Source organism: Sander vitreus, chromosome 6 (assembly GCF_031162955.1).
Source record: "Sander vitreus isolate 19-12246 chromosome 6, sanVit1, whole genome shotgun sequence".
In the NCBI taxonomy this organism is placed as follows: Eukaryota; Metazoa; Chordata; class Actinopteri; order Perciformes; family Percidae; genus Sander; species Sander vitreus.
Genome location: NC_135860.1, coordinates 32,480,816 through 32,503,397, shown reverse-complemented (window position 1 = coordinate 32,503,397; position 22,582 = coordinate 32,480,816). Strand labels below are relative to the sequence as shown.

The window sequence follows — 22,582 nt, the reverse complement described above, 5'->3', positions numbered from 1 at the left end:
GCCAGGCATGCATTCAAATGGCCAATTGGAAGCAGGGACATCTAGCGAGTGCAATTGTTCTGAGGAGGCTTTGAACTGCTAAAAACTCTGAAAATGATTTTCTTCCAGTGGATTATGATTTATTCTGTAACTCCCTGTGGGGAAATCAATAGCTCCAGTGGAAAACTATCATAGTCAATAGGCACAGAAAAACACTGCTTTGGCCAATTTATAATCAGGCGGAACAAAACACCGCTCTATATCAATACTTCATATATCCAACACATCAGGTCATTTAATCCTATCATAGCATTTCAAACCACCACACTCTCGACATGCAAACTGTTAACTTATATTTTTTGAATTGACCACTTTAATGCATGGTTAGAGTACATACTGTGGGCTTCAGAGTGTCTCTGGGGTGACAGGGGCCAGAACATATGTATACTGGACTAGAAGATCTTACCGTAGTGGACTCAAAGAGGAACCAGTTAATCTGTTTTTTTCAGTGTGTTCCATTAAGAGACTAGCAGCAGTATTGGGGCAGTTGGGACTACAATTGTTGCAGGATGAAAAGTAGTAAGATTTCATTTGTAGCATATTTTATAGCAGCAGCTCTTCACAAAGTGACTCGGGTGTATCCAGGATTGTGACAGCATCAATACATTACGAGCATTCAGGGGACTTCAGCGACTAAATATTTGAGTTGCACACTTAAAAGGAAAATTTGCCACCTTTTATGTGGATGTCCAATCAGTGTTGATGGTAAATGTAGTCGATTTAAGCAATAAATTCCTCTGTGCGTGCTATATTGACTCTGAAAGCTGCTGTTTACAGCTGCAAAACCAGCGCCATAGTTGGAGGCAAGAAAGAACTATAGGCCCCTATTTTAACGATCTAAGCGCACGGCGTGAAGCGCCTGGCGCAGGTGCGTTTAGGGCGTGTGTCCAAATCCACTTTTGCTAGTTTGACGGCAGTAAAAAGGGTCCGTGTGCCGGGCGCATGGTTCTAAAGGGTTGACCTTAGTGTCTTCATTAATCAGAGGTGTGTTTTGGACGTAACATGCAATAAACCAATCAGAGATCATCTCCCATTCCCTTTAAAAGCCAGGCGCGTTTGGACCTTGGAGCATTGCTATTATGATGGAGGATTTGCACCGTAATATTTTTATTTGTAATCTTCTGCATGTGTGCGTGCTGCTGTGCGTCCCTGTGTGTGTAACAAGCATAGTGTGTGTGTGCTGTGCACGAGCCTAGGAGCATTTTACTAATGCTCTGTTAAAATAACAATGAAATGCTGCGTTATTGACTTTAGACCAGGTTTTTGTTGGTCAATGGCACGTTCACTTCCCGCTGCCTCAAGATAGCAATACTCCCAGAGTGCACCTGAACACACCTCCCTGTAAGACCAGCACGCCCATAGGCGCACAGATGGGCGCAGGTGCATTTGCTATTTAAACGAAGTGGGCGCTGGACGGGAAATTGACAACTGCGTCGGTCTTAAACTAGCAAAGACACTTGCTTTGGGCTTTGGGCTGCGCTGCGCCGGGTGTAAGATAGGACCCATAGTCTGCTTCAGCTTTGATTTCTCTGGTTAGCCAGGGGGCGTGCTCTACATGTCACTCAATAACAAAACTTCCTTGTTCTCTTTGCTTGTATTGCAAACTAGCTACGTTTCGAACAGTGGAAATGGCATCACAAAATATGAGTGTGGACTATGTTATGGACAAGGATGCATTTTACAGTGTTTTGGCTGACTCGGATGTTCAGTTGTATTTATATGAGGCAGACTATACGGTCGAAGAAATGCAGCGGAGACCATCCAGACCCCGAGCTGCCGAGAGCAAACACTGACTGGTGGTGCCTTTGCTCAAATGTCCCTCTGATTAAAAAAAAAACGTGATCATTCTGCTGCAATATTGTCAGCGTGGGCAGTTTTAGTGGGATGCTGTCGCTGACTCCAACCCCAAGAGAGCCCGTGTGTGCGTTACTATGCATGTAAGTTTTACTCCTCATTTGGAAAGAGAGGTGTGCTGGAGACCTTCCTCAGGATCCCAAAGATAAAATGGAAAAGATCACCAAGACCAGCAGGGCCGAGAAGGCAGATGATGAGTAAGTATTCTTGTCACCTAATGCTATTGTAAGGTCTTATGTTGAGTTGCCTCTCTCAAAATGCTGATTTACTTTAAGTTGTTAATGTGCTGCTGTTGACAATGTGGAAAATAAGAAAGAGTTGTTGCCGTCTTGGTTCACGATGCTTTTATTTTATCATCTGCGTAAGTATGGGTGCAACTCTGAACCCTCGGCTACACTACGTTTTAGCATCGGTAGCTTGCCACAATGCATGAGGTACACTGCCGGCATGTCTCCACGAGGAGGAGAACTTCGCTTTCTCGGTCAAATTAGCATTCACTGAGCAATGTGTTGCTTCAAATGATTACATTTACCATCAACACTGATTGGTCACCCAAAATAGAAGGTGGTGAATTTTCCCTTTAAAGTGAATTCAAAGTCTCTGCCATCCCCCGGAACTGGCTTCGGTCCAATTCAGCCAATGCTGGTTATGAAAGTCAGCGGTGTTTTGTAACATGTACCCTGTATATTTTAACATGTGCAATGACCAAAACCAGAAAAGAAGAGAGACAGGGTGAAATATTTAGTTGCCAACTGTAGTTGAGTGGATATGGGTTCTGAGATGTGAGCTGGGCGGCCCCACAGCCCCAGTATGATATCACCTTGCCCTCAGTGCTTTCTGGGGAAATGATCTGCAGTGAGGGCACTGGTATTTGCAACAAATGCCAGTGTAATGGTTCCTATAAGAACCTCATGACGTCTTCTCCTGAAGCCCGTCTGAGTAGCAGCACCAGTGGCTGTCCAGTTGGCTGGCTAGCCCCGTTGAGCCTGATCCAGTCTTATGTGTTTATTCCCCATGTATCCCTGTGAATGGCAGTTCGAACACGTGTCGACTCCAACTGGCAAACGACCTGCACATCTCTCCTCCGTTTACCTAAATAGATGACTGAAGACTGAAAAATAAAACGTCTGCTGCAGTGATTACAGCCCCCTTAGATTCCCCTGAGAAATTATTTGCCGGCAATAAACCCACAACTAAAATCGACCTTGTCATATATGTGGACGTTTATTTGAAGTCACGTTAAAACAAGCATATTAGAGCTATCAAGGAAAATGCCAAATGATAACTCAGCAAAAAGAAGGGGTGAAAAAAAAAAAAACACGTACACGCTCCATAAGGGGAAAAAATTAGCTGGTCCATTTCAATTAATTTCTTACAACAACACAACTTATTTCAAAGGGTAATTATTAATTTGCCTGAAAACCTTGCTCCGTCACAGCTGATGAGATGACGGTCCATCAAGACACAATGCTCATTTCTCAACTACATCAGCTTTACCCTTTAGTAAATTATTATGGCTTATTGATTCAAACCAAGCTAAACAGCTGGATCAGATGTCCTAGGGTAAACATGCAGCAATTACAAATAGATTCTGAAAAATCCATCAGATCACTCGCTGCAGCTAAATGGCTTTAGAGATGAAATGCATCCTGCTGACACGAAAAAGCAGAAGACAGTTTTATGTCCAGCTAAAAGTCAACAAAGTATAAACACCACAGGAAAACATGATACACTTGTTGGATTTTAGGGCTGACCTTTTTTTTTTTTTTACATAACAGCTAGACACGAGTGAGCTCCCATCATCTCCCTTCTGTTTAAACTTCCAGCTCCTTATTCACAGTGTGCTCCACACATGGTAAAGCAATTCATAAAATCATCTAATCTACAGAGCCTAATTCCAATCATAACATGTTAGATGTCAGCAGCTCTTCTCATGAGGTGACGGGACGGGTTATTCCCATGGCCTTGAGCCTTTTAGGAGTCCTGGCTCACCACGGTTCCAATGTTTCTCACTTTAGTTAAATCGAGTACAGTTATAGGGTTAACATATGTTAAATCAGTTTTTGGGGTGGATTTTTACCTGAGCTGCCTCAGCATATAGCTCTTTTCACAACAGTCTACATTAAACAACTATTACCCAAAGGGAAGGCAAGTATAATGATAGATCATTCTACATATCATGTTTCTGTGCATCGAGTATCAACCCCACCATGGCCAGCCAACCCTGGGGAATATGAAGAATTAACATTCCATTTATTATCCTCCAATTAATCACAGGAACAATGTGAACAAACTAAGACAAATGAGGTGGAGCAGAATTTCTATTATTGAATCTCAAAAAAAAGAAGTGTATCAAGTATCACCACAATCCGACAACCCAAGAAGATGTGGGGAGTTCATATTTTTCATTCATGGCCAAAGAACTAAAGTCATCTTCGCATACAGAGAAACAAAATAGTTAATTGCAGGAAGGATGCATTATTAAGTAACAAGGATAAGGTGGAACTGGAGTTCTGGGATGAAGGAAAGAAAATACCGGCTGTGCTGCAAGTCCTCCTCTGTAGTGTTGAGCTGTAGTCTATCAAGATTTTCTGACTGCAGGGTGGCTTATTGTTTCACCATGATTAAAACCACAAGGGCTAAATGCCTCTGCCCTTTACTTATTCTGATTGCTCGCGGAAACAATTTGTAACTTTTCATTACATCTACTCCTGTAACACCACAGCAATTTCCAGTGAAGATGCTATTCATTTACTTGCAAGTTCGATTCCAACGGTTGGATTTCAAGAAAACACAGTCCTAGCACCTAGTTACCAATGTCTTGTTTTCACTTCACAAGAGAAATATTTGGATAATAAAGAGCTTGAGTCTGACTCCGTTTGTGTTTCTAGCTAACTAATGCAGTCCAACAATGAGAAAATAGGTCTAACACTAAACACTCCAATAGACACAACTTCAGCCCAGATGTGCTGACCACTTCACATTTCAACAGCCAACGCACTGTGTATGTATGTATGTATGTATGTGTGTCGTCATTTAATTCTAAAATCCAGGCTAGGCTTTGTTTTCAATCCTGTCACAGAGTGACCCAAATGCACACAGCATGACTAGGAATGTAAAAACACTACAAAAACTTAATAAAAAGACAGACAGCTACCCAGACAGAAAAAAAAGCTTCACAAACAGAAAATCAAGAAGTTGGATAACAAGGCAGAGGACCAGTCACAGAGATAGATAGCTAATGGATAGGAGGCCATGCACATTGATAGCCAGTTTACTCTAGTGTCAGTTGAGTGTTGCTGACAAGCTACAGCCTGATTTAGCTTTGTGTGCAGCGTTGGAGCCAAGGCGACTGTTTACTGACAACCCCTAATGAGAGAATATACTGTTGAGATGTGAGTAAGCAAAGATGCTGCGGTACTGAAAAGCAATTAGGGCAAATTCTGAATGAAACAAGTAACAAAGGGAAAAGCAGTAGGGAAATGGCGGCGTGACCTTTCAGCTCTTAGCTTTTAAAGCGAGCAAGGAAATAACCCTAATGGAGTTTTTTTTTTTTTAGATCCCGAAATGTCAAAAGGAGCATTTTTCCTATCAAAACACTTGACATGGTGGGGGGGCATCATAGACATGCAATGTTATTTACAGCTACAAGATGACTTCACCCAAAACAGGGATTCATCACTCCTGTTAGGAGCACTTTTCGCAGGGACTTAAAAAAGAAGAAGAAAAAAGAAAAATAACCACTTGCTTATTTCCCCTGACTCTTCCCTGCGATGCTTTGGCAGAATGTTTCAACCATTAAAGTGTTTAGAGGACCTGGAGCCTAAACACTGTGAGAGTCAAACAGTAGAGGCTGGGAAGACTTTTTTTTTTTTTACGTATTTATTTATTCGTTTTTTAAACTTTGTAACTAATTAAGTTACATGCAGCTAGCCAAGGCGTTCCATTGGATCACATTAATTAAATATATATAGGGGGACATGAGAGAGGAGGTGGGCTATTAGGTTCATAAATACACATGAGTAATAAATGAAAACCATTTCTGCAGTCAGTAAGGCTCTGTGTTGTGTCATGGACAGCTTCTTTACAAGGTGACTGCTCCAGCTATCCTCCCAGGTTGGATGGTAAGAATACATAGGTACTATACAGTGTGTGTGTGTGTGTGTGTGTGTGTGTGTGTGTGTGTGTTGGTGTTTTAGGTAGTTTTTTGTGATCACCATACAATATGCCGAAGGTCCACTAAACTCACCTCACACTGATAAAAAAAAAAAAAAACATTATTAGGTCTAGTAGCTAAATTCCTTTCTCACCTGTCTTGCCGCAATAAACCTTAACGCTTATGGTTACTGTTGGCTACTTGTCAGTTTGTTCCTGACACTAAAGCAAGCAGTCTCATCCTTGACAAGGTCCACAATGGCATCTATCCTCCCTCATCCCTGTCCTCCTCTCTTCTTTTTCTCCAATATGTCCATCTCCATCCAAAGGGTTCAGAGTTTCCTTCTTAGAGACCAATTTGAAAAATTCTGGAAAGGATCTAAGGAGGGACGATGCTACATGAGTGTGTGAGAGTGTCTGCGTGTGTGGCATGCACAGGTGTGTACATGTACAGTATAAACCTGCCTGCATGAACGTGTGTACTGATATGTACTGTACATGTATTCTGTTAAGTTGTATGCATGTGTGTGTGCACTGAACGTGTCTGTTCTGAACGGGGGGGGGTCCCCAGAAAGCGGAAAACTGGCATTGAAGAAGGCTCCACACAGCCAAGCCATCTATTCTGGGCATCCAGAGCCCACAGTAATACTACCAGAGGAGGAAAACAGAGGAGGACATGCCTGAATATGTGGTGTCCTCTGTGAAACGGGTTCACTCAGGTGTCAGCAAGCTGTAGTGTGTTATGTAACAACATAGTAACATGATTTAATTGCATAGAAACAAGGTTAAATTTAGTAAAATGTTGTTATTCCACTACTGAAAGACCATATCCTTAAACATAGAAACAGTGGTAGTTATTGCAAATATCAAGGGAGAAGTTAATGTCTCTGCAGTTTTCATTTGGTGATATTAATCTTTACACAAAACACACCTGAAAACAAACAGAGAAGATCGAGATCTTTTACAAGCCTGTTCCCTTTATGTGTGTAAACCTCTCTGCTGCATGGAGTTGATGTCATGTTATTATATGAAGTGCACCGTCACAGTAATATCTTCAGTATTATACATTTGACACAGCTTGGGGTTGGTCGACCTACCTGTCACTGTCTTAGTTTTGACCGGACTGCTGGCATAGTCTGAGGCCTGATTGGAGGGCTGTTTGGCCAGTGGCGTGCTTCCTACCGACACCTCGTCCTCTCTCCTCTTGGCCTGAGGAACTGAACCTGGAGTCTGCAATGACACCAGAGCATGACTGAGCACCAATGAGGTCATGGGAAAGGAAATATGTTGTTTTATTGTAACATGAATGCATTTCCATTAAATATGCATTCATTCAGTCTTTTAAAAAAAGAGCATGTCGTCAGGTGTAATAGCACAAACTATTTCTATATTGTTCTGTATTGTACCAACATGGTTATGTGTTAGTAAGACCCTGACCCGGGGATAACTTTACACAGCTTTACGGATCTGAGATAAACAGGAGACGCAATGCATAATGCAATACAGGACAAAAAGGGAGGCAGAGAGAGAAAAAGAAAAGAAAAATGCAGTGGAACACAACAGAGGTCTCCAAGACCAACAAGGACTAGTGACAGCTCCCTGTTTTTTTTGAGCAGTCTCCCATGCTGCTGGCAGGCCAAACACACACAGACACACGCACGCGCACACACACACACACACACACCCTGGCTGGCAGGGAGATGGCTGAAAGACAGAAGAGTGGAAGGTTGGTCTGAAATAAGGAAACCCCATTAGCATCAGCCAGCAGCAGCACTAGGCTATGATGCAGCTGCACAAGGCTGCAGGCCAACCACGTACTGTAGCCTGTGTAAACACACACACACACACACACAAACACACACAGTCATTTTTTCAATGACTGGGTCGGGACCCAAAGGCTGGTTTGTGGTAAGATTAAAAATGGGCCCCCAAATTACATTAGTATTTGAAACTACTGACTGAGTTATGAGGCCAAATCCTTCTAAGGTTTTTGCAACTTAAAGCCTAACTCTCGCCAAAATGCAACCTAGGGTCTTTTTGTGAATGTACCCGAGTCAAACTTTCATTTAAAAGCATATTTAGGACGGAACTTTTAAGATTTACCATATTCTAGTTTTTGGGTCAAATGGCCTTTTGAATGGGAGAGCTAGGGGCACTTTTATGCTAGCCTCAAAACAGCTATTTTTAAAACAGTAAGAAGGCTCGACACAACATGAAACTTTGCTCCAAGTATCACCAGGGGCTCTACACCTTAACGGAAGCATTGACAACATTGGTTGTGTACCCAGAGTTTACTAAAAAGAAAGGTTTTGAACAACTCACGTTAGCAGTTGTTGTTTATGCTATCTGCCATTTTCCCAGTCAAAAATAGGCGATCTCCGAATGCAAATAAACGGACTCCATAGGAGGAAATGTCATTCTTATATGAGGCTCCTTTTTCAACTACAAGGTCAATATTGTGTTTCACTAACGACAAAACAACGAATTATCCGTGCATTTATATGGAACTAAGAAATAGGAGCTTTCCATCATTACTCTCCTCCCTCGACTATTTTTGACTGGCTCGATAGATCGCGACTGGAAGAACAACTGCTAACGTGAGTTGTTCAAAACCTTTCTTTTTAGTAAACTCTGGGTACACAACCAATGTTGTCAATGCTTCCATTAAGGTGCAGAGCCCCTGGTGATACTTGGAGCAAAGTTTCATGTTGTGTCGAGCCTTCTTACTGTTTTAAAAATAGCTATTTTGAGGCTAGCATAAAAGTGCCCCTAGCTCTCCCATTCAAAAGGCCATTTGACCCAAAAACTAGAATATGGTAAATCTTAAAAGTGATGCTTCCGTCCTAAATATGCTTTTAAACGAAAGTTTGACTCTGGTACATTCACAAAAAGACCCTAGGTTGCATTTTGGCAAGAGTTACGCTTTAAAGGACAATTCCGGCCCAAAATGAACCTAGGGGTTAATAACATGTGTACTGAGTCGACCGTTCTCTGGGATCTGTTTTCATGCTAACTGAATGTGACCAGTTTTAGCGCAAACCGCTAATTAGCTTATAACACTAGTCTTTCGGAGCACCGAAGCATTGAGAACTTTGTAAGTGTACAGACAGTTTATTAAAAAGATAGATTATAAAGACCTATAATAACTATAATAATAAAGTACCTTTCACGTATACAAGCGGGCGCCATCTTGGGAAAACAGTCACAACCAGTCGAACGACCAACGGCGTGCTTGAGCTATGTTACTGGTTACTGGTTGCACGGCGTTCGTCGTTCGACTGGTCGTGACTGTTTTTGACCCTCATTGTGCTACCGTGGAAGTGTGGTGATATTTTGAGCCTCGTTAGTGGTATAGAAATAGTGATATATTTTTACTTTATCCGTGCCCCGAAGACTACCGTTATAAGCTAATCAGCGGTTTGCGCTAAAACTGGTCACACTTGATTAGCATGAAAACAGATCCCAGAGAACGGTCGACTCGGTACATGTTATTAACCCCTAGGTTCATCTTGGGCCGGAATTGTCCTTTAACATACAGTAGGGTGAAATGCTGTAGGCCAGTAGGTTAGTTGCAAAAAAGTCACTTTCCAAGTAAACAAACACTGTATTGGGAGGCTTTAACAACAAATGCATGTTTTAAAAAAACAACTTACATATATATATATATACAGTATACATGACACTAAAATACTGTATGTACAAACCATATGACGATGGTTTGTGGTGACGATGATGTTTTTTGGTTAATGGAGTCGAGAAAAAAACGCTAAATACAACAAAACATATTACACATACAGTTTGTACACTTCATGGGAAATATGTGCTTGGCTACATTTTAATACTCTATGCTAAAAGCAGGTACCTTACCCAATGACCATCGCTCATTCCTGGTAGATGACATAGTATGAGCTAACTCCTTCTACCACACACACTGAGGGGCGGTGAAAACAGCCAAGGCAAATGCCTGTTTGGTTCTCAACCTTCTTTTTTCCTCTTATTCCATTTCTCTTTATTACCCGCTTCCCCAACCATCTCCCTCTACTTCTCTGATTTGTGGCCTGTGAAGCTGCGTTTCCTGCTCGCGCTGGTAGTTTTAGTTGACTTTTGATTCAACCTTTTCAATTCTGTCCTGTGCTTTCCCCTTTTCATGTTGTCCCCTCTCTGTTCCATACTCTTCTTATTACACCCCCTTCCCAGGTGTTTGCTTTTGTCCCTCCAAATGTTTCCATATCTTTCCTCTGCACGCTCTCTCTATCATACCTACATGTGCCTCCCCTCTCAATTGTTGTGACTCCACTTCTCTCTGAGATTTTCGGTTGTGACCTCTTTCTCCCTCGCATCAGCTTTTCATGTGCATTTTCCATTTCTCTTTCCTCTGTACTACCAAAGCCCTTCCTATTCCTCTTTGCATGCAACCCATACGTCCTTCTTCGCTTGTCCATCTGTCCTAAGTACCTTGTTTCTCATAATTTCCTGCCATCCTGAACCGACCAGTCAGTGTCCTCTCCTCTGTCCTTCACAGGCTGTTGCGTGGCCTTCAGCTGAAGGACTTGTCTAAACCCGCCAGGCCTTGAGAGGTGGCCATGACAAGCAGCTGAGCTCACAGAAACACAAACGAACACAGGCACAACACATTCAGACACACACACACACACACACACACACACACACACACACACACACACACACACGTCAGTGTTGTGTATCCTTCACACTGGGTTCAGTTCAACTCATAACATCTGTTTACCACCGTACAGCTATAACCTCCAGAGTAAAGAGTTGGTGCAATTAACTCCCTCTCTCTTTGTCTGTCACACACACATGCATGCTGACACCCCTTCCAAACTGCAGGAGGCATGAAACAGAGCAACTTGTTGGGAAAAAAAACAAACATTTAAAGTATTACAATATGATACTTTCATGTACTATATATATTTATGTGCCTTTATGGGGTGAACCTGTGCTATATCCCAGGCAATCAAACTGAGCATGTCTGCATGTGTGTGTGAGTGTGTGTGTGTGTGTGTGTGTGTGTGTGGGGTGTGGGCATAGAGCATTCAATGTCCATAACCATCACCATGACCCCTGTCAAATAAATAGAGAGAGAGTGGATGGAAGACAGGGAGCAGAGCACATGGAAAAAGGTAGCTGGGAATGAGAAGGCAATGGAGAGGGAGGGAGGGAGACATATACATTCCCTTCAGGCTCTTATCCGGAGCCGCTTACAATGAGTGCAACAGAGGAATATGCTGCAGACTCCAATACAAATTACATGTACAAGTTAAACATGTGAAACATCAAACATGTTTAAATGTTGACACAAAGGGCCAGGAAGGTAAGATAAGGTACCTGTTGCCTGCTGCTCCCTCTGTGAGGTTGGTACAACAGCCATGTGCAGAAAAGTGGGTCCACGTTGACAGCTATGCCCTGGACACTGACCAGCAGGACTGCACCTGGACAACAGAAAAACACAAGATCAGAGATTTAGTAATGCAACTCTGAAGACAAAGAAAATGAAAGCCATGATAAGTGAGCAATTTTTCCAAAAATAAAAGACTTAATAGGAAACGATATACTGTACATTTGTCTTGCCTTCACAAAATCAACATTACTGCTCGCAAGCACAAACCAGTTGTTTCAAAGCACTGAAGCAGTGGTTTGACAATACTAAACTTCAGTGATCAACAGAACTAATTCAATAGGATCCAAAGAGATGCACAAAATGATTGAAGTGGAAAGTATCTAATCTAACAGACAGACTGGTCTGATGCTGCTGATGCAATTATTTCTGCAAAGTAGGAGGGACATTGATGCGGATCTCTGAAATAAATGTAAGGTAATAACCAACGAGTGAAAGTGATTCTGCTCAGATTGAGGTTCTTCCTCTCCCGCGCAGTTTTTACACTGTGTCCTAATAACCTGCTGGTGGGTACCGAGCCTGCTTGATGGAGCGCTGCAAAGAGCACAGTTTGTTTCAATTGTGCTGTTTAAAGTGGTATCACACTAAGCCAAGAATAACATTTTCGTTTGATACATTTCTATGAAACTCAAGACTTTCTCTGGGTTTTGGTTTACTCTTAAATAATAATCTTTACCAACAATAAGCGGGCCCTGAGGTAATGCATTAGGATCCTATCAATAATGATTCCCATGCCGGCAGGATTAGCGCAGGGTCTCTGGCGTGCCGTGGAATGTCCCAGCATGACGATAGGAGGATGTTTCAGCTCTAGAAGGACTTTCAGCAGTTTAATGGAGCTTTGGACAAGACCCCGGTCTTCTGTTTCAAGCCCTGAGGCAAAGCTGTAAGTGTGAATGTGTAAATGTGTGTGCGCATTTCACCTCGGGCAAAGCCTGATTGCTTGTTGCTTTGCCTAACATTTTAGTATCTCTAAAGCATGGAGAAAGCACAATTATAAACTCACACTGGAGAGAGAGAGAGACACACACACACACACACACACACACACACACACACACACACACAGCTCTCCAGCTTGGCAGGGATTGCGCCCTCCTCCATTATTCCCTGTGAACAATGCAAATAAAACAGCTCTAATTTGCTCCACTTTTACAACGTTTAGTGATTTGTGGCCTGTGAGCCTGTGTGTGTGTGTGTGTTTGCAGTATGTAATGTGTGAAGTCTGTGGTGTGTGTGTGTGTGTGTGTGTATCTATGTACAGCACAGTATAATGTAATATAGTGTATGCATGTATCAGTAGGTAAAAACGGGGACACTTTCACATCGGATGAAGTCAAACTGACACACAGTTCTTCCTTTACTGCATCATCTATCTTTCTACTTTCTGTCACTTTCATCTTTGTTTCTTAACTATTCCCTAGCCATCCTCTACACCTTCATTGTCTCCCTAACAACAGCCTTACTGCCAGTTGTCCCTGCTTCAATTCCATTCTAAAACCTTCCTTACCTTATTACTGTATCCTTCTTCTCTACCTCTCCATTACAATCTGTCTCCTCCTCCATCCTACATCCTTCATTGCCGCCCTTTCACCCCTCTTTACCCTTCCTTCTGAAACCATACCTCCACCCTTCCTCGTCATCCTACATCCACCTCTCTCCCCTCCCCCTGACGAAGAATCATAACCTCAGCCCTGTGGCTTGAACTCCTATACCACAGTGTGGCTGCTTAATAGGCTTTGGCTGTGGCTGTAGTGCTGGGGCCCAACTTCAAGTGGTTTCATCATAGCCCAGAACAGCATGAGCAGTATAGGACCCAAAAGGCTTGGAATGGGCTGAGTAGTGAAGATGTATTCAATAAATTGACCCTAAATTGAGGTCTACGGGATGCACTGAGCACAACGAAGCACATTCAGCAGAGATTAGTCTCATAGCATAATAAATCATATGACTTAGTAGATGGATTGTTTATTCAACAGTTATTACAGAGATAAATGAGCAAATAAAAATCTATAAAATGCCTGATTGCAGATAACTCTCTCAACCACAGCAGATTACACAGCATGTATATTACAGCATATGTATAAAGGCCAATATGGATTTAAGGCAGAATATACTGCCACCAGCCATCTGCCTAAGCCATCGCAGAAAGCCTCGTCATTTCCATGAACAAATACAATCCACAAAAACACCACACACAGTTTCCGTTATAACAAAATTGTCTCGAGCTGACTTTTGAGTGTATTAAAGTCTAGGAAGTTGGTTGCTATCTAAGTAAGCTGAAGTAAATGGCATTCTACCAGCAGTGTTCAAAGTGTCATGTCAGCAGTTGTCATCTTATTTTGGCTGTGTGACATGTCTCTTTGGCTTTTGCAAATGACAGCCATGACCATTTTGATAAATCCCAACACCACTCAAAAAGCTCTCTTTCTGAACTTAACAGAGTAAACAATATTTTCTTTCTCTCTCACTCTTTGACAGTGACACAGAAACAAAATATGTGTTGACCTGGCTTATGAGGCTTTGAAGACCAAGGCTTTACCATCCACACTGTGTTTTCTTGTTTCATCACTGTGTTGACATAACTGCCGGAGAGTGACACCTCCTTTGAAGTGTGCAGCACCATGAAACGGCCTGGCATGCTAAGAGGGTGACCTCGGCAGCAGGCTAACTGTTGTTTTTCTCTGCTCTAACAGGGTGGCATATGGGTAATTACAGAAAGTGATGACAATGATAACAGAGGTGTTTTTCTTACTTCCTAAATGATTCCTCAAGAAAACACCAAAAAACAGCTCAGTGGCCTAGACGCTGAAAATACACACAACCGCATAATGTCCGTGCAGGCATCTATGAAGACACACTTACCTTGACCTATTAAAGTTAAAGGTGTTTTTTTTTTTTCTTTTCTTAAGACCAGTAGAGTTAAAAGAGAGCACGGGGCTGCTGGTGTTGTTTTATGACCGTCTGACATCAGGCTGCTCACCGCCTGAGGCTACAGTAGAGCATTAGACCAGGCTGAGAGAAGGCCTCTAACCTTTTAGCCCTGTGTAGGTTCTTCTGTCAGTCTCCTCTTTTTGTTGGGCCAACAGCCCCAGTAATCTATCAGCCACACATCTTGCTGTCTTCATATTGTCTTTTTTATCAGGCTATGTCGTTTGTACATTGAAATCTAAATGCAAAATCTGCTTTTGTTCAGTCACTGCAAGCATGAAATGTAATAAACTGGGAGCGGTTAGGTCAGTGAAAGTTCAAAAACCAAGTCCAACAGTGGAGACCAAAGCCCTGATTGGGGTTACAGAGGGCACAACCTCGCAACTACAGGGCCATGACCCCCCCCCATCAGAGTTACAGACAGGCAAAGAGAGGTGGGGCTAGCTCACCATCCACCCCCTATGTAGACGGAAAGGGGGAGGATTCATGTCGAGCCAGCTAATCGCCCCCTCAGAATTGTTTCATTGTTGGACGTGAGGCAGCACTGAGACCCTGCGTCCAGCTTCTCCAACAGAAAATAAATAAATATAGCCCAGCCCGCGTCAGCCAGATGACTTCTGACAGGTTTGGTTAATTTTGAAGCCAAGTAGCAAAACAAAACATTACGCCAGCGTGCGGGGCCTACGCTGTCTTTAATTGCTTTTCCGATGAGCTCATGACTCGAAGGTGTCCTGGAGCGAGCCATGCAGCCCGACAGGTGTTCTATTGGTGTGTGTGTGTGTGTGTGTGTGTGTGTGTGTGTGTCGGTGTGAGAGAGAGAGCTGGAGCTGTTGACACCACTGAAAAGGGACTCAGCTGTGTGTGGGTGGGTGCGAGGAACAGTGTGTGTGTGTGTGGGTCAGTGTGTATGATATACATGTGTACATGCATCTGTGAAAATAAGGAAGTGTTTCTATTTGTATCCATGTGCTCATGAAGCCACACACACACACACACACACACACACACACACACACACACACACAGCTGTTCCCCTGCTGTGCTGTGACCCAGCGGCCCAGGGGCAATGCCACCGCAGGAGCCCAGGGGCTCAGGAAGGACACAGGCAGGTTTGACTGGAAACAGATCCTGGCCTACGTACAGTATATGTGTGTCTTTGTATGCGTTTTTTTTTTTTTTATAGAGAATATAAGCACATATGCGGAAGTGTGTGTGTGTGTGTGTCTTTAAACATGGCCCAACTGCGGTAGCCTGCAGCTGACAGGCTAGACCCACCTCGTAAAGGTTGACTATGGCTGTGGGTACAGTAACAGTAATAGGCAGGAAGAAAGCTGGAGAGTGATTCAGCCAGCGAGGGAGTCAGTGAAAGACAGACATGGAGAAAGATGGAGTGACAGAAGCAGAGAAACACCTACAAATACACAGAAAGACAGAATCACAGACGCACATTCAAGAGAGAGGGAAAAAAAACAGTGAAAGACAGCGTAGACAGAGATACAGTACATACACAGAGAGAACATATAAAATAGTGGATGACGACCATTTTTTAAAAGTCATTTTCCTAATCTACATGATAAGTGAGTACGCCTCAGAATTTGGCCATGGATCTGTATGATTTATGGGATGACTACAGTACATAAGTCTCCAAACATGCAAAGTCCTGTGAACAGGACATATCACATACAGCCAAGTCTGTGTGTGTGTCTACATTACATGCATTTTGAAAGGTCCATGTACATACATCGACAATTCAAAACTGTGCATGTACTGTGCATGCATGTACTGTACACATGCTGAATGTGTGCATGTCAACATGTGCCACAGATGGTTATGTATGTAGTAGTGAGCACAGGGCTGTATCTCATCCACAGAGAGAGATCTTTTTACTGTTCCCATCAGGACTGAGGCTCCCTCTTTCCCATCTGCTGGGTTTGGTGACTCATGGTTGTTAGCTGTGGACTTGACACATTTCTCAGGCTCAGTGCTTTTGCCTGGAGCGCGTTGGTGGTGCTTGACTCAACAGTAGCAACATGTCCCCTGTGTATGTATGGGTGTGCATGTCCCTATGCTAATGTGTACATGCTACATTTGAATTTAGATCCAATCAAAAGGATGTATATTTGATAAGGGTGATTCCACTAATCCTAACATATAGCTCAGGCTGAGTAAGCTCTGATATCAGTCCAGCACAGCCAAACAAAGGTCAACTTTTGAGATCATAGCCGTTTGTCTAGAATGTGAACAAATTCTACATTGGTGTCCTAAATAACATAAAACGGAACACACACTAAATATTTGACCACAAAAAACGTACTTATGCACATCTTTAGTATGTAATGTAGACCAATAGTGAGGCCAGACGAGGGCTTTGAAGCAGCAGAACAGCAGCTCTGTCGAGCTCCATATGTCTAGGCTCCGAAGGCAAACATTTCCCCCTTCTAGTCGATTCCTTGCATTAATAAATCCACATCAACTCTCACGGTGTTGAAAAGTCAACCAGACACTGCACAATTGGTGCCTGTGGCCCTGCTGAAACCCAAGCATCCCTGATTTGGACTATTCCAGCTGTTATCTCTAATCCTCGCCTCTCTCTACTACATTTCTCTGATATGCCCATAAAAATACACACTTTCTGTCTCCCTCACTTCCAATCACATCGAAGGAAAATGCTTAAAGTCACGACCAAATGTGACCTGGCCCTTGTCAGGAAGATAGCTAGCCTTCTGAATGAGAGACAAAACAGACTTGGTCCTGATTGCATTAATGTATCATTACCATATCCATCATGGACATACAGTGCACTGTGTGAACCCTAAATGAGCCCCAGTGTAATGTAAGAGAAACAGGAGAGACACTTCTGAGCTCATTAAAATAAACAGACTTCTGCTTCTGCTGCTGCTTTCCCACAGACAGTTTCAGTTTTGCACAGTTACCTTGAAAACTCCTTATCGCTGCTATCATTCAGCTGGCTCATGGGCTTTCTCTACAGTTCAAGCTGAGTTCCCTCATTTTGTCATGAGGAGAGGGGGAGCCAAGCAATTTAATGTCTGTCATTAGCTGGGGTTCCTTCCAAGCATTTTTATATGAATTGCACTGTACAAAATAGAAAAGCCTAATCCAAATGGCACGATTTGAAGTTTACTTGATATTGCAATACCGTTTCATATACACGTACTCTTGAGGCCAGAAGTGTCCATGAAGAAGTTATGCAATTAAAAAGCAGATGGTATACTTTGTCAACTACATAATGATGTAGTACTGTCTTCATAAAATATTCAGACTAGAAAAAGAATATTTAGTGAAGCTTTAGCGGTGGGCGAGATGGCAAAAATATAATTTCACAATTTGTCTTCAATACATCACTTGCAGCAAACTTCACAAATGAAACCAATCTGTTTTAATAGAATATTCTCTGGTCTAGCTCAGCTAAAAACAACAAACGTCAACACGTTAAGAGTGTCGTTCTTGACAGAGCCTGTTTGTAACTGGTAGGCCACTGACAACGTTATATTCACTTCACCTGTCTCTCCTCAGCTCCGTATATGTGGAGAGGCTAATAACACACGCTTTCAAATGACCAATAACAGAATGTTAAATGTTGTCTGGGGGTGTTAGATCTATAGTCCTTCCTCGTCCCTGACTCTGGCTGCTTAAAGTAGAGATAGCGAGTTTACTGCGTTTGAGGAGATTTTTGCATGGCAGTGGCCGCTAATCATTTAGCAGCAGCGCTGCACCGCTGTATGCAGGGGAAACACTGGGGCCATAGAACTGCAACTGATATAATGTGCACTGTAGCACGATGTAATGTTCGTGATCTAATATCATCATCGCCTCTACTTTAGATGCACACAAATCAAAGTGTACACAGAGCAGGAAAGGATATGTATGTGTATATATATATATATATATATATATATATATATATATATATATATATATATATATATATAATATACTGTTATAGCAAATGGGCAGGAAACCTCAAGCGTACTGTCTGAGAAAGAACACTCAGGTTCAAGTGTACTACCTGCTTATCTGCATGTTACTTCACAGTCATTCTTAAGTTTGATATTTTTTATTTGACCGCATTTAAAGTTTGAAATAATTCACTTTTTGCAAGCAAGGAGCTTCCATTCTTCTTAATTTGTTTTTGTCTCTGGGTCAATTTGGAAACCCCAGCTGTATTTGATGTGATTTCCCAAAACTGATCCAATATAATTGCACATTTGGCTTTGGAGGTTCTATAATGTTGGTTTGGGTTATTACTGCACTTCTCTGTAAATGGGATGTGATGTGGTTATATGACAATTATGTGATGTTTTCTTTTTCATGTGATGGTAAAAAATTTGATGGACAACATTTTTTTTTACACCAACAAAATAATAACAGTAACTGAGACTTTCATTCATCCGTTTGGCTAGGTTATTCCTGATTTTTTTTGTTTTTTTATTTAGAAGCATACTGTACAGTATATGCTGTATCTGGTTGAACCCAGCTGATGGAAGTACTTTTAATTCACATATGATTTGCTTGACCATTAAACAAGGCTAATGTTACTTAATATTCCCATTTAATGTCTCTATAATCTTTCTCATATCTCCCTTCCTTGGTTTTACTTATAACTCTTGCTAATTTTTTTAATATTTTTTATTTATTTTTTTATTTATGACATCTGTTGTTGCCTCTCCTATTCTGTCTGCATCCAGAAACTGACCTACTTCATGATCCAGCTGTCTTTTGCAACAAACATCCAGATGGTGGTTGTCCAACCCCATCTTCTCCAGTCATCCTCTCCGGCTCTCTCCACAGCCCTTTCTGGAGAGCAGGTGGGACAATTGAGGACGAGATCCTGTCTTCAATTACCTTTATGTCTCTGTATCTCTCTGCAGAATATCTGTCAGCTTGGCCTTTTGTCAGTTAAGTAGACATAGTAATGATCTCAGTGACAGATCAAAGTCCTCCGGCTGAAATTTGGGGTCACTCAGGAAGCTGGAAATGCTGCACTTAAGAATTTGATGTTTGCACGGCACTATGCAATGGACCCTCTCCTTTGGTCTGTCTATGTACTGTATCTTTCTGTCTACCGGTCTGGCTGTTATCCAGTCAAACGGTCTGAGTATCTCCGTCAAGCAATTTGTCTGTTTGGTCCATGAGTGAAATAGAGTTCCTTTCAAATATAGCCAGCATTGAAATCCTTTTTTCTTGAATGTTCAGTTCATTACTGCTCAAGTTAGCTACCGGGTTCTTATATTTGTTCCAAGGAAAACATAGTTGCTGCTGCCAGAAATCGGAGAAAAAACATAATTTTCTGTACACCACAAGGATTTCTTCCTTGGAAAACCTACACAACACCAAGTGAGGAGAAACGTTCTTATAAAAGTATTCAGGATCCATAGAGGGAATTAGTATTGCAAGTGAAAATGTATTAACATCAATTTAAGTAATTGATTATGGTTTTAACAGCAGGTGTTTTTACAGAGGGAACATAGCAGCATGTTTGCCAGTTGGTAGTGCACTTGGTCTCTGTGCATGTGTGAGAGAAAATAATTGTGAGCATGTGAGTTTTTACTCTCTATTAACCTCAATAACTATCACTGTGTCAGCCTCTCACATTCCAATGAATGGGATTTTGCACGTTCTCTGCAAACCAACAACAAGTACAATTATAAATACATGAGTTGCAAATGGAGAAAGAGAAAGAAACGTGGGGAGGTGTTTATATGAAATAGCTAATATCTCTTAACCCCTTCCCCTTCTATCTATCCCTATGCTTCTCAGTTTCAGTCTCTGTGTCCCTCTCAGTTCCTGCTCCCACTATCCACCTCATCCTCTTCTTGCTTGCCACAGTAGATTGAAGATTACTCCTCTTAAAGACAAAGCTTTAAGTGGTTGCACATTTGAACCATTTAGTAATTTGGTCTAATGGTTTCAGGATGAGCTGTTTTAGCTGCAATGCAGGGACGAAGGGAATGAGGAATGAAAGGGGTGTAATGAACAATGAAACACTAGTTCTGATTGGCTGGATTTCCTTATCCAGGAAGGGGGTCACTGCGGTGTCAACGCTAAGAGGGATGAGCTCAAACAGAGATAGGATGATTACAACTGAACAATTAGAAGTTAGCAGATGGAGGAAAAATATACCAAGGCATGTTAGAAAAGTAGAGAGGAAAATTGTGCAAGGCTGTTTTAGATTCATAAATGTCTTGTGTTAGAGTAAGGTCAAGGCTAAACTGATATAGTGTGCCTTTTTTTTTTTGGTGGATTAGGACAGACAGTGGGAGCTTAATTCTCTCTCACTGGTGTGTCAATTAATCCCAAAACCCTAACATTAGAGATGCACCGATTGACCGGCTTGTGACCGGAATTGGCCGATTTCCACGTCATCGGCCATGACCGGCGACCTGCCGGTCAGTCTGACATATGCCGATTTTATGCCGGTCAAATGCACTCGGGCGCCGCATGACTTACATCGCGCAACATCAGCACCACACGTGCACATGCAGGGCTTCCGCTATATGCATGTAGCATCGGCGCACTGCCGCTCCATCAGCTGTTTATGAAATGTCATACAGTCGTAATTATACATGGCGCAAACAGTCAGCCCCTCTCCCTCTCTCTCTCTCTCTCCCCCCCCTCTGAGGCTGAAAACCTGGAACATGAAAATCGCACTCACGCGGGTCCCGTGAAATATGACAACTACAGTTTATCGGAAAATAGCATTGGGCACACTGACCTGAGACGCTGTAAACAAAAAACAAAAAAAGAAGAAAAAAAAGACGCTGTAGTCCTCCGACACGCTGTATTAACGTTACCGTTTGCGCTTTCCAGGTTAGTGGGGATGCACACCGCTCAAAACCAACATTAAAAACTTAGTAACATTTAAAGAGTTTAGTTTTGTTGTTAAACTGTAAAATGAGCGGTGACGTTAAATCATCTGTTTCAGGCTGTCTATTTGCTGGATTGTTCCGAGGTAACCGTCGATAGCTAACGTTAGCAGATAAGCCCGTTGACATTAACAGCATTGTTCATATTTATGCACAATGACACATAAAGCAAACTTGCTAAAAAAGGAACTCCACGCTGTTTTCAGGTGACGTTACTGTTGACGTTCAAACAGGCCTGTGTGTGTTTTGAGAAATATCTTTATACTGCATTAAGGCTATATTTATTTGATTTTTATTTGTTATTTATATATTATTTTATTGCCATTACCTGTTTTCATACATACAGAAGTTTAGTTTAATTTATCACATTTCTTTTGTTGGATATTGGATGTGAAAAGAAGGAAATGGTTCTTCCATAACCATTGCACTTTAGATGTGTGTTAATTTCCCACACCAGGAGTCATTTATATAGTTGTATTTTATAGCGATCGATTATCTATTTAAAAAATGTGCTATGTTCTATGCAAAATGTAAAAGTTTCTATTAAAGCTAAAATCGGTATCAGCTGGCCTAACTCAAAGAAAATCGGAATCGGCCTAGAAAGTTGTAATCGGTGCATCTCTACCTAACATGAAACTTTGTGTTACAAATTCCACAAGTCGAGATGACAGATAAGCATGATAGCTCAACAAGGACATGTAGATTGATATGTGTGTGTGTGTGTGTGTGTGTGTGTGTGCGCGCTGAAGCTTCAGAGAAAGAGCTTCTATGCATATTTGGCCTGTAATTAGTCACTGCTGACTGAAGCCATGGTTTGAACACTGCTCACTGACAGCAGAGTAAAGACAGAGTGTGCTTCTTGTTTTTGTAGGATGTCACCCATGTCTGCACACACACTGATGATAAGGAAGAGGTGTTTATACCCATCAGAGCTGTATTTAATACAGTCAGACATCACACATACAGACAGACATGGCGCGCGCACGCACACACACACACACACACACACACACACACACACACAAATAAAGAATGCTTCGGCCACATGCAACACAGGACGCCCAAATTACTATCAGCTGCCATACATTAACAAACCATGGCACAAAAGCAGTGATGAGTCAGCTACTATAAACACACTTGAACATTCTCCCCAGACCGGCTTGTTGCAGATCAACTGGACAGATAGGGAGGAGAGGGAGATGGGGGGACGATAGGGACAAAGAACACAAGGGAAGGGAAAGGACAAGGAAAGGAAATGATGGGAGGAAAGAGGTGGGTTAAGAGAAAGAAGAGAGGGAGGGAA

At 42.1% G+C, this 22,582-nt stretch overlaps 1 protein-coding gene across 4 annotated transcripts in view; it reads right to left on the bottom strand.

The window, feature by feature from the left end:
* vps13b (vacuolar protein sorting 13 homolog B) overlaps nucleotides 1–22,582 on the bottom strand; it is a 352,525-nt gene that overhangs the window by 200,477 nt on the left and 129,466 nt on the right. For all 4 annotated transcript variants that reach the window (XM_078253791.1, XM_078253793.1, XM_078253790.1 and 1 more), the window contains 2 exons: nucleotides 11,398–11,501; nucleotides 7,146–7,278 (listed from right to left, as the gene is read on the bottom strand). In XM_078253791.1, coding sequence (XP_078109917.1) covers nucleotides 7,146–7,278; nucleotides 11,398–11,501 — 237 coding nt within the window. The remainder of the gene's footprint in view (nucleotides 1–7,145; nucleotides 7,279–11,397; nucleotides 11,502–22,582) is intronic.